The sequence below is a fragment of the Brienomyrus brachyistius genome, chromosome 19 (assembly GCF_023856365.1).
Source record: "Brienomyrus brachyistius isolate T26 chromosome 19, BBRACH_0.4, whole genome shotgun sequence".
In the NCBI taxonomy this organism is placed as follows: Eukaryota; Metazoa; Chordata; class Actinopteri; order Osteoglossiformes; family Mormyridae; genus Brienomyrus; species Brienomyrus brachyistius.
The window spans coordinates 10,155,214-10,168,009 of record NC_064551.1 but is presented as its reverse complement, the minus strand read 5'-3'; the positions used below and the strand labels follow the sequence as shown (position 1 = coordinate 10,168,009).

Genomic DNA, 12,796 nt, shown 5'->3' with positions numbered 1-12,796 from the left:
CTTTAAGGGTTGACTCAAAACACCTTGTGAGCTGGCTTACTCTCATTAAATGTATTTTTTTCCCCCGTAGGACGATCTGGATTTTGTCAAAATGCTGACAGTGGTCTTGTGAATGTGATTTATTCATCTGTGAAATACTCTAAAATGCAAAGAATAACGAGCATGCTGTAACCTGGTCTTAAGAGGGTAAGAGTTTAGAATCACTCATTGGGTAAAAGTCATTCTGTTCAGTGATACAGAACCTTTGACTTTGTGTGTCTGTCTAGGTTTGTGGTGCTGGGTTTCTCATGCACCTGCATTCAGTTATTTCACTGCAGCACTTAACTGCTGGTATTGTTGTAAATGTACCGAACTCAAATCACAGCTCATCCTTAAATAAGCCGGGTAGGAGATGGACAGACGTAATGGGGAATCAGCTTGTCTGATTTCCTTGATTCATTCAAAATAAAAGCGGAATAGAAATAACTGCCAGTTCTTAATTCTAATGCCTGTTTTATTCCTTAATTCCTGAGGAATTATATATTTGTAGAAACAACTATATTACCTCCTGTCTCCAATCATCTGTTATACACTTTTGTATCTAACTGTCCATTTATCAGTGCCCTTGAGCTTTGACCCTCCCCTGGTGAAGTCTTCCTTCAACATAAAATGTGCTCTGTCTGACCTGCCATGACCTTGTCAGTTACATGCACATCTTTAAGCATGAAGCTGGTCAGTGGTTTCCTGGAATATTAAAGCTACGGGTAGGCTAAAACCTTTCTTAGAGAGATGTTCAGATGGTTGGTAATTGTTCTTTTGAATGCGTTTGATAAACTACAGTATATGTATTTGAAATTGGATTGATAAATGGGGTCTATTTGTACAGTGAATGGTTATATTGAGCTGTGCATTGTTATATTTAACAAAGGGGGACCATTTTTTATTTATTTTCCAGCTTCCCTCCTGGTGGGTTTCAGGGGACTGAACTAGGTCCATGTTTCCCTGCCCAGTCCTTCGGAACCCCCAGACAGTCCACATTCCTGCTCCCTCCTAGGGAGCAAAAATGTGGACTGTCTCCAGGGAGCTGGGAAGGAGCAAAAATGAACTGTTTGGAGGTTCTCAAGGACTGTTATGAAACACTGACATTGGTTCACATGTATTGCCCAATGTGGCAGAGCCGGATAGGCCTCCCAAATCAAGCAATATTTACTCGAATAAAGTTGTTGACCGAAAATTAACTCCATTACTAATTTTTCTTTTTCTGAACTGATGAACTGACCTACTGCATGGCACAATTCCTCAGCCTTGTTTTTTATTTTAAATATATCTCATATAACCAAGCCCCTTTTCTCTGTTGGATAACCCGCAACCCCTAGTTGTCAGCAATTGGTGTGGACAGGCTGCTATTTGACCTGTGGTTATATTTCTGTAACCGAGACAAAAGGCTGCATACAGGTTTTGTATTGTGGTTAAACGTGGTAGCACGGAATTAAAATGATAAAGTTAAACATCTAAAGTTTTTGATGGGTTTGTTATATACCTACGTTCAATGTTTAGTTTTCCTTTTGTAATTTAGAAGTTTTCCAAGACCGCTTGATTATGAGACGATTTTAGTTTGTCATGTATAATTTATTGGGCAAAATAATGTAAAGTGCGATGGGGTCTATTCAGACGATTATCTGTCACGCACCGTAAACTGGGGGAGAAGGCATCGCCAAAGGGTGCAAAGTACGAAATCATTTAAACGCATTCATTTTGTAAATCCATACAAATGATCTAAGCAACATAACTTTCGTCCACAAACCATTTATCCAGCACAGGGTTGCTATGTGTGTTTAGAAGTTAACCAATTTGTAGAAATTTAAAGATATTTAGCAAGCAACACCTCGCAGATGTTAATGCAACATAAATAAAATAAGTAGGCAAATGGCGAAAGGCTTTAGTATAGATAATTCCTCTTACGCTATAACTTCCAAGTTTTTCATAGAACCCATATATTTCCAACAGTGGGTGCAAATTAATCGCCGGTGCCGACTCGCGGAGCGCGACTAGCGATACGCACGCGCATTGTACGCAGCGGTGATTGGCCGGCGGGACACGTGGTTGTGTGTATTCCTCAGCTACTGCCTTTATGGTGGGAGGGGCGGTATCCATAGACTGCTTTTGCGTTTGGATAAATGCACCCAAACGCGGGGCTGTAGATTCTATTTTACGTTAGAGCATCATCGGGCTGAAATTTAGATCTAGGTCAACAATCATGCCCAAAACAGCAGACCACAGAACTCATTTGGTTCTGGAGAATTACATAGGGGGCAAATTTGTGCCGTTCTCCAGACATATAGATTCATATGACCCATCCACGGGGGAAGTGTATTGCAAAGTGCCGGATAGTGGCAAGGATGAGGTGAGATTATGCAATGTGATGCTGCACTGTCATACACGTTGCTGCATGTGTTTTTCATTTGTTTTGTCCTGTGCAAATCCGGTCAAGTCTCTTAAAATTAACATTTAGGGTTGTCTGCATTGTTAGCTAAACTGTAGGCACAGTCGTTCAAAATCCATGTGAAATCCTTAAGTCACAAGGCTGAGCTCAGTGATTTCACGTTATGGCCTGACTGTTAGTATTTGCCTTTTTACCACGAGAAGAAATGCAATTTCTGGTGCATATCACTTTTGTTGTACGTTATAACTGTCAAATCTGGAATTATTTGCAGGTAAATGTAATATTTACCAAAGCCTCAGGAGGACCCAGCTTAGTCTGGGAGCTGTTTTGGATGCAAATGATGGTTTATAACTGACACAGTGGCCTAATCAAGCATTGTGAACTCTGGGTTAAAGTGTTGATAGATGGCTTTGTGTTAAATCATCAGATATGTTTTGCAGAGTTTAGTCTTAGCAGTTAAAATGAAAATATACTGCTGACTCACAGCAGTGGACCTTCGATCTGTACAGAGTCAACAGTGTGCTGCCTGTCTACTAATTATTAACCTTTAACCTGTTTAATCCCAATTCCCCACCATGAGAGTACGTGAAGCAATTAGACTGTTCTGGTCATGTGACCATTGACACTAGACACCTGACATTGCTCGTGTACTATCAAGACAATATCTACTTTAAATCATAGGAAATCTTTTGGGTGTACGGGCACCTTTTTTTTTTACTTAAAGTACAAGGACCGGTGTTATTAAACTGGTGTAATCGCTTTGACAATATGACATCTGTCGCTCTCCCCACTGCAGTAGGATTTTTAGGGCTGATTCTCACCTGGTTTTTGCACTGAGAAGCAGTTGCAGCCCTGCGAGGCAGGTTGCGGTGAAGGGTGATTGGTGCTCCTTCAGAGTACTTTTGATGTACCGGGGTATGGTCCCTGCCAGGTGGAGCTGGCTGTCGCGGCTGCCAAGGAGGCCTTCCCAGCCTGGGCTGCATGGAGCCCCTCGGACAGGGCACAGGTGCTCCACAAGCTGGCGGATCTCATCGAAGCCCACCTGGAGGAGTTTGCACAGGCTGAATCCAGAGACCAAGGTAGACTGAACACCATGCATTCTGACTCCGGACAGGATGACAGCATGGTCCTCTGCTGCCTTTCATTCTTGCCCTCTCTCTCTCTCTTTCTGGACTGCAGGGAAGACAATCACCTTCGCCCGCACCGTCGACATCCCGAGGTCGGTGTACAACTTCCGCTTCTTTGCGACGTCCGTCCTTCACCACACCACTGAATGTAGCCAGCAGGACCACCTCAGCTGCATCACCTATACCATCCGCAGCCCTGTGGGCGTAGGTACGGGTCTGCTGCGAATGTACGGATCAGCGTGATGTCCCCGGCCTGCTGGATGTTGGTACAGGTCTGAGGTCTGGATGTTGGGTCGAAATGAGTGGGGCTTCAGAATCTTTATGTATACCTGGAAGCTTGGTCTTCTTGTTACAGAAAGCCTACCACTGGGAGAGTCCTTTAACTGGAAGGATCCTGTCTTTTCTTTGATGGAAAAAGAAGTGGGTGTATACAAAGATCAAAGACAGAACATTGGGAAGCCATCTGCCATTTTTCTGTTGTTCTATATAGATGCTGCTGCTGGTCTTTTAACAGCACTGAGCACAGCAGCCAGTCAGTAACAATATGGCTCAAATGGCATTGTTATTGTATATAAGAGGTTGGTGAACCTTCACTAAAGGTCCAACAGATGCAGCTCACATGGGATTCTAAACCGTGGTCTAATTCGGTAGGTTGTCATCTGCAGTGTGGTGTTACGTATTGCCATAGACGTGTTTATTATCAGGCATTAGGGGCGGCTCCTTCATTGTGTGACCCTTCTGAAACGATCGTCCATTGCTTTGCCTGTTCAGCTGGTCTCATCAGTCCCTGGAACCTGCCACTCTACCTGCTCACTTGGAAGATTGCCCCTGCCATCGCCGCGGGCAACACCGTGGTGGCCAAACCCAGCGAGATGACCTCCGTCACAGCCTGGATGATGTGTAAGCTCCTGGAAGAGGCTGGTAGGTGGCGATGCACAGAAAATGGCTCCTTTGTAAACTTCTGACTCAGCTGTAATGGCAGCTGCGTGCTTTAGGAGACGCGCTCGTATCACTGCAGCTTCCTGGAGTTAGAGGAGCCCTCTGTGAAACGATGATGCTCGTCAGAGTCAGATTTCTGCTGTAGGTTACAGTTAGAGAAGGTCTGGTACTCAGAGTTGAATAGTTCAGGTCCAGAAATAAAAAATCCAGACGAAGATTAATTTATTTGAAATGAATTGTAAAATGTGCTGTTTTCAGAGGAAGCGGCTTGCCAGTCCATTTGCATCGTTGCTTCAGCAAATGTAAAATGAAATAAAGAAAACATTAGTCACTTTTTGTATATTTTCGAAAGACCACCCATACCCTATTGTAATAGTGATTGAAGCGATCAGTTCTTTTGGTATTTATGTTAAAGCGAGGGCTTTATTTTATTACTGGTGTGGGATTAAGATTAATTTAATAAAATGAATCTGTTGAAACCAGTACTTAATGATAGGAGTGTAATGGTACGTGTGTTCATGCTGAAAATCTTCAGTGTGAGTCTTTTGGTTCGGTGCCTGTATATACTGAACGAATGCAGCAAATGTGGAAGCCTTTTCAGAAAGAGGTGGATGAAGCCTCACATGCAAGTACAGCACAGATTTATTTTTTAAATGTTGTACCATAATGGAAATTTTATTTTGTTATGCAAAATATTTTATTTTTATTAGTTTGTTTAGTTTTTGAGACGATATCTGTGTTGCACATTTCTAATATGAAGCAGAAAGCTGCCGATGTGAATACAGTACAGGTCAGGTGCGGTAATTTTCTAAATATGCACCTTAATGGATATTTATTTTTATTTACTTGAGAGAATATTTATATTTGATGTACTTTTAAGTAAATGTTAGTTTTCTGTTAGTAGGTTGCAGCAAAATTGATGGAGACTTTGTATTTAAGAATGGCAGTTACACTTTGTAAGTAAACCACTGTATAATAAGAAAAAAATAAGCAATTTGTTTTTTTTTTACCCCCGCTGTACCGAAAACATACCGAAAAGTACCAATACACCCCTACTTACAGAGCACAAAAACATAACATAAAAATGACTGTATTATGGGTGTAAGTGTTTTTGTGGGTGACAGCAATCCTCTACTGCTGTGAGGATTACTGGCTGTGCCATTGTTTTCTGGATGGGTTAGCGGTATGCTAATGCTAATGGTCCCGGCGGTTAAACGGGGTAAAATATAAATTGCTGGCAGCTCGAACGTTAAAAGCTTGGCCCATTTGCAGGTGTGCCCCCCGGGGTGGTGAACATCGTGTTTGGGACCGGCCCTGGGGCGGGGGATGCTCTGGTATCCCATCCGGAGGTGCCCCTTATCTCCTTCACTGGGAGCACGGCCACGGCCCAGATCATCACCGAGCGCAGCGCCCCCTTCTGTAAGAGGCTGTCCCTGGAGCTGGGCGGCAAAAACCCCGCCGTCATCTTCCACGACGCCGACCTGGAGGAGTGCATCCAGACAACAGTCCGGTCCAGCTTCTCCAACCAGGTCAGGGCCGTTTACACCACACTGCTTCTCAGCGATTCCATCGAAGCGTACATTTGGACGGGAAGTTGCTTAACTTTGTTTTGGTGATTCCCATCATATATATATATATATATCCCATCTTCATAAGTTGCAAGTATTAGTCGAGTATGATATGATAAATAACTAAAAAGCTACTGTCACTGAATAAGTAAATATGTAACTACTGTAACTTTGTGTGATCTGTTACTAAGCCTTGTATGAGATGTTTGCGATCAGATCACTGCAGAGATTGTAAGTGTGGCTGGATGGATGCTGCCATCACCTGGCTTCGGTAGAAAGTGTCGTATGGCAGTGCAGCAATGAGCCGGAGCCTATGCCGGGCAGCGCAGGGTGGCAGTGAACCGGAGCCTATGCCAGCCAGTGCAAGGTGGCAGGGAGCTGGAGCCTATGCCAAGCAGCACAGGGTGGCAGTGAACTGGAGCCTATGTCAGCCATTGCAGGGTGGCAGTGAACCAGAGCCTATGCCAGCTAGTGTAGGGTTGTATTGAGCCGGAGCCTATGCCAGGCAGCGCTTGGTGGCAGTGAGCCGGAGCCTATGCCGGGCAGCGCAGGGTGGCAGTGAGCCGGAGCCTATCCCAGGTAGCGTAGGGTAGCATTGAGCCGAAGCCTATGCCAGGCAGCGCTTGGTGGCAGTAAGCCTGAGCCTATCCCAGGCAGCGTGGTGTGGCAGTGAGCAGGAGCCTATGCCAGGCAGCGCTTGGTGGCAGTGAGCCGGAGCCTATGCCAGGCAGCGCTTGGTGGCAGTGAGCCTGAGCCTATCCCAGGCAGCGTGGGGTGGCAGTGAGCCTGAGCCTATCCCAGGCAGCGTGGGGTGGCAGTGAGCCTGAGCCTATCCCAGGCAGCGTGGGGTGGCAGTGAGCCTGAGCCTATCCCAGGCAGCGTGGGGTGGCAGTGAGCCTGAGCCTATCCCAGGCAGCGTGGGGTGGCAGTGAGCAGAATAGGGGAGACCCTGGAGATGCCGGGCCAGTGGAGAACACATGCACTCGCACTCTTATGAGTGATTTAGAAACTGCAATCGACCTAACAGTGGGAGAGAAAACAAACCGCTCAACTGCTATGCCAGCCTTGGACGCGTGTGGCTACAGCGCCACCCACTCAGCCACACTTGTTAATTATATTATAATATTACATTTTAAATTATACATTATAATTATAATATTATAATTTACTTATTTCAGTTAATGAATGATTCTTGAATTATTAATTTCCCTTAGACCTAGAGCACATTTTGCCTTAATTATTGAGTAATAATGAAGTTCAGTAGTGATTTGTGCTCTTATTCTACAAACACGGATGATGTGAGTGTAGTTCCTGCACACACACCTGTAAACATTAGCTTCCACACAGTATCAGTTTAGAAATGTGACCTGTAAATCTGCGGCTTTGTGGTCATCATGTCCCATCCGGGCACTGCCATGGGGTGGCACGGGGGGTCAGTGGACTGGGGGTTCAATTCCTGCCTCTGTTTGTTTCCTATTCGTGTTGCACATGACTCCTCTGGGTCTTCTGAGGAGAAGCATTCTCCACAAGTAGAATGTGTCCTATGATAGGCAGGCATCCCCTTCAGGTTGGTACCCTGCCTTGTTCCCCATGATGCCTGGGATGAGCCTTGTAACCTTGTCTTGGGCAGGTGGTTGAAAATTATATGTAAGGAATTTGTGATTCAAAAATAAAAAAAACTTTCACTAGTTGTAGTTCCTCTTTTGGTCTCCAGGGGGAGATCTGCCTCTGTACCAGCAGGATCTTCGTGGAAAGGAGCCTCTACCCAGAGTTCTTGAAGCGGTTTGTGGCTGCCATTCGACTGTGGAAGACGGGGGCGCCCTGTGACAGCGGCAACAACAATGGAGCCCTGATCAGCAGAGAGCATTTAGAAAAGGTCGAGGCTTTAGAGTACTTATAGAAGATAGTGGTTTATTTGTCCTTATGCTTTTTTTTTTATTATTATTTTTTAATCTGGCCTCACAGCAGGAAAAAAGCTTTATATTTCTTGCATTAAATATCTTAAAATAGTGGCTGTAAGTAGAATTGATTGTGTTTCAGTGTACTAATAACGTGGCACAGACTGGGCCTGTTCACAGTGCTGATTGGCACCTCTTGCGCCCCCTTCAGGTGAGGGGCTACGTGAAACTGGCTGTGTCGGAGGGAGCCCAGGTGCATTGTGGGGAAGGCGTCGACACGCTGGAGCTGCCCGATCGCCACAGGGGCGGCTACTTCATGGCTCCGACGGTGCTCACCGGCGTGGAGGACGCCTCGCGCTGCATGCAGGAGGAGATCTTCGGCCCTGTGACCTGCGTCACGCCCTTCGACGGCGAGGAGGAGGTTATCAGGCGCGCCAACAGCGTCCGTTACGGCCTGGCAGCTGTAGTGTGGTCACGTGACGTGTCCCGGGTGCATCGGGTGACGCGCTGCCTTCAGGCCGGCCTGGTGTGGAGTAACTGCTGGCTTGTACGGGACCTCAACATGCCTTTTGGAGGCATGAAGTGTTCTGGCGTGGGCCGGGAGGGCGGACGCGACTCTTACCATTTCTTCACCGAGGTGAAGACCATCACGGTCAAGCACTGAGGGTGTGCTCCCTTCTGGAAGCCTCTAGAGCAGGGGTAGGTAACCCCGATCCTGGAGTGCCAGTATCCAGGTTTTCCATCATACCTGGTCTCTGATGAACCATGCCTGATCTCAGGCAGATAGAAACTGATCAGGTAAAATGGAAAACATGCTGGATTCCAGCACTCCAGGATCAGGGTTGCCTAGCCCTGCTTTAGGGCTTCAAGGCTGATATATACTTCTGCGTGGAGCCTATGCCATGACCTATCCCAGTGGCCAACGCCTTTCCAAGCATTTATAGTTGTGCGCTGGTGTGTCTGTGTCTCTCAGCAATTACACTGGCAGAATGGTCGGTGATGCATAGTTTTGGATCTTGCATTTGTTTTCCCACCCTGTGATTTATTAATTGGTCGAATCATGCGATTGAAAGAGGAAAAAAAAAACAACCATTTAACAGAGTATCTATTTATCAAGTCCTGGTTACATTTGCGCTGCTTCGAACTTACCATAGACAAATTTGTAAATTTGGTCACTAATGCATTTTCCTGTCGAAAGTTAGTGTCTATACTACTCTTTACTTTTGTTGGTCTTGTAAAGTACAAAGAAAATATTTATCTTGAGTGTTTTGTAGACCGATTGCTGCGATGCCTAAGGTGTGTTACCTAATGCTAGGTATAAATAGCCTTCCAGTTTGTCAGTGGTACAAGTGCACCTGGGTGTACGCTTTCTTTGCTCCTAAATAAAAAAGCGGACCAATCACAGTTCTTGGTGTGCATCAGTGCACCGTGTGGTTACGTTTCTGGGAAGGTGTACATCAGGCCTTGGTGTAGGGTCCATGGCTATGTCGTACTTACGGCATTGATTCGACGCAGGAATATAAATCAGCCTTTATGTCAGGCAATTACATCCAGCCTGATGAGCGAGCGAATGTATGTGAGATAACTTTAACCATGTTTCTGATTTGTTTTTCCTGTGGGCCGTGTCTGTTCATAACTGTGTTACACTTTTCAGAGGCCCGCTAACCCCTAACATCTCCTCACCAGCTCTCCGCTAACTTAGCGGAGCGTTATTTGAGTTAGTAAGGGCCACAAATCTGTTTCCATACAGAGTTCTGTAGAGGTAAGAATTTAATGATTAGATGAAAAGGTCCTTCTCTTCCACACTTTACACTTTCTGTAAGTCCCTCCCCTTCTTGCTCATCTGGAGGTCAAGTGTAACAAGTGGAACTGGTAGTTTGACTGATGAAACTGACAAGAGTTAAAAAGTCAGGGTGCAATGGTAAATGGACTGCATTTATATAGCGCTTTTCTACTCCTACGAGTACTCAAAGCGCTTTACATTTAATGCCTCACATTCACCCATCCACACATCGGTGGCGGAGGCTGCCATGCAAGGTGCCAACCTGCTCACCGGGAGCAACTTGGGGTTCAGTGTCTTGCTCAAGGACACTTTGATGGGGTCAGGAGGAACCAGGGCTTGAACCTGCAACCCTCCAGTTGCCGAACGAGAGCACTACCTCCTGTGCCACCATCTTCCCCAAAGATTGAGCAACACAATTGTGTGCAGCACAATGAGATTTGTGTTGCACAACCCCAATAAGTAAAGCTGAAGCCAGTGGGTAGCTCCGTCTGAAAAGGAAGTACAGTATTTTAGTAAAATATCAACCTCTTCAAATAGGTTTGAATGGCACACTTACTGGTTCTGCTGGATACGTCCCGAGTAGTTTGTGTGGTGTCCACACTACAGGCATCTAGAGGATTTATGCATAGTGACAGCTGAATTGCTGGTGAGGCTGATGGACCACATGTTTCGTCTTTCATTTGATATTATTTAAATATTTAAAAAGAAATGGTCCAATAAAATCAATTTTAATTTTTCCAAGAGCGTTTTAAATAAGCACAAATCTTTTATAGAATCTGGTTGTACTTCTTTAAAATACTCTTAATGGTTGTTTTAAGAAATTGGGTAAACCATGAATTTCTGAGTATAATTTTGAAGTGATGTTAACGTTTTCAGTTCGAAAGCAAACTATCAGCAGTTTTTCCATCATTTCCATTTATTTTGCATACATGGTCAATGTAGAAATTATTTTGGACAACATAGAGATACAGAAGATGCCAATACAAGATAACCCAGAACATTCTGCTTTACTGAGTTATTTGGGATGCACTGACCACAGCACGCCTCTGACTGGCACATGTTATGTTGCTGCCTTGTGGAAATACTTATTATTGCAAGAGGATTCAGCAAAACAGCGCCCTCTGCTGCAGGGGCTTGGAACAGCTTCTTGCACAATTTCCAGTCTTCATCTCTAGTTTAAGCCGTTACTTTGCGGTTCTGCAGTTGGTCACTGGGCCCCGTTTCATGCTGGACTGGAAGGTCTGACTCATTATCCATCACCCTGTGGTTTCCAAGTAGTACGTACAAGAATAGACTCTGCATGTATGCCAAATAAAAACTGAACTTGACAATGTGTGAGAAGGAAAAAGGGCGATAAATCAGTGTGCACAGTGTAGAAAGTGATGTGCTCGCCTGCCATGGGCGTCCGGATGGCAGATGAGGAGCCGGGAGTGCATTCTGTCACGTCCTCGAGCTCCGCGAGCAGCGTCGAGTAACACCCTGGGGTCTCTCTGCTCCCTCTCACGTCTTCATTTCAGCAGAATGCACTGCTTGCGGTCCCACCCATTTTTCGGGCTAACATTGACACAGTTAAAAGCCCGAACTTATTGCTTTTGGCCCCATGCCCTGAGCACTGCGTGAGGTGAAGCTGGGTTCAGCCTGCACCCCCCTGCTGGCCTGAATATGGTCCGAGTCAGCAGATTTCTCTCTTTTTCACTTTCTCACGTCGGAAGAGTGCAGAAGAGGAGAGTGTCAGGAGTCTCCTAACTTTAGCCTTCATATCTCCTGGGGGGGTGGATGCAGCTTGTCAGGACCCACCGTCCAAAAGCTAGGTGGGGGTGGTGAGGTGGAGGGAGAGTCCGAAATAACGGAAAAGGGAAGAGCGGGAGAATCTCCCAGAAGAGGATGACCTAGATAAAGAGAGGAATCGCGGTGCATAAATGGCCCATGCCGGGAAAAAAAGGGGGTCCAAAACAGCTACAGTGACCAGGGTCAAAGGTCACCGAAGGGACTGAAAGAACCAGAGATGTCAGTGAAGGGAAGTGAGACTCTGCCCACGGTCACATGACAGAAAATCACGCTGATTGAGCAAGTCAAAAAAGTCGAGGAAACAGGAGTGTGGAAAAGCCCAACTCCCCCCCCCCCCGAGGGTGAAGCTCAGTGGGTTCTGGGCTGATAAGAACACAGCTGAGGACACTGGTCAAGGGGTACCGCAGAAAGGTCAGAACAAATGAGAAGTGGCATGTTCCTGCAATGGCCGAGTCGAGACCCTTCAATGTGTGACCGGATGTGCGAGCCTGTGTCATGTGACCTGGGAGATAAACATTAACCTGTTGCAATTCCAGCATTTTCTGCTTTGTAATACTGAAATTGGTACTAATTTCTATTGACATTTATATGTCGTGTCCAATTTCTACACCAAAGCCAAATTGACATTTTGATTGCCAAATCCTTGACGAGCCTTGGTTATATGGCTCAGTGCTGTAGAATAGTGGTTATGAGTGAAATAGACTTTCGCTGTCTCATGTAGGAATTCCGGGCTGGATCTAGCTACAGGCAGATTAAGCAGTTACCAGATTAGCCCACGTATTCCCTGATGGTGGAGAAGGTAAAATGATCATCAGTGATCTTGCTAGGGTGGTCCAGGACCCCTGGAGAGATGCCTTGATTCTTCTGTGTGTTGAAGAACTTCCATTGTAATCCACAGGCCAGGTGGACCCCCCTCGATAGGAATGAGGTTTCTCTGTGGCGTTCCCTGCCTCACTGGGGTGGTTGGGGGGGGGGGGGGTGGCAGATCTACTCATCTCAGCAGAACGTGAGGTCATTCTCGCTTGTCCTCTCTGGTGCTACTCGAGTTTAATGGATTGACTTGGTAGGAAATTCCACTGCTTGTGCACTGTGCCCTGGCTTGTGGTGTGGTTGGGGGGGGGGGGGTTCCATTGTAATGGGCTGTCCCCCATGAGAGGGTCCTGTTGCGGGGTCTGCTTGCTGAGCCTGCAACTATGTGGGGGTCCCACAGCCATGTCTCTACATGACATGCTCATTAATGAAGATGATGATCTGCATGGGGGTGGTGTGTA

The 12,796-nt window shown here is 46.0% G+C and overlaps 1 protein-coding gene across 1 annotated transcript; it reads left to right on the top strand.

Moving 5' to 3' along the window:
* The first annotated feature begins 35 nt into the window (after window positions 1-35).
* aldh8a1 (aldehyde dehydrogenase 8 family, member A1) lies at window positions 36-11,068 on the top strand. Its single transcript, XM_048986545.1, has 7 exons — window positions 36-2,383; window positions 3,354-3,501; window positions 3,602-3,757; window positions 4,321-4,470; window positions 5,761-6,017; window positions 7,771-7,932; window positions 8,166-11,068. Exons 1-7 carry the CDS (start codon window positions 2,237-2,239, stop codon window positions 8,616-8,618), a joined length of 1,473 nt encoding a protein of 490 aa, XP_048842502.1. The 5' UTR covers window positions 36-2,236; the 3' UTR covers window positions 8,619-11,068.
* The last annotated feature ends 1,728 nt before the right edge of the window (window positions 11,069-12,796 follow it).

Coding starts and splice junctions, on each gene's coding strand:
- aldh8a1 (XM_048986545.1), top strand. CDS start 2,237: ATGCCCAAAACAGCAGACCACAGAACTCATTTGGTTCTGGAGAATTAC. Junction 3,502..3,601: donor GGCTGAATCCAGAGACCAAG/GTAGACTGAACA, acceptor TCTGGACTGCAG/GGAAGACAATCACCTTCGCC. Junction 3,758..4,320: donor CCGCAGCCCTGTGGGCGTAG/GTACGGGTCTGC, acceptor TTGCCTGTTCAG/CTGGTCTCATCAGTCCCTGG.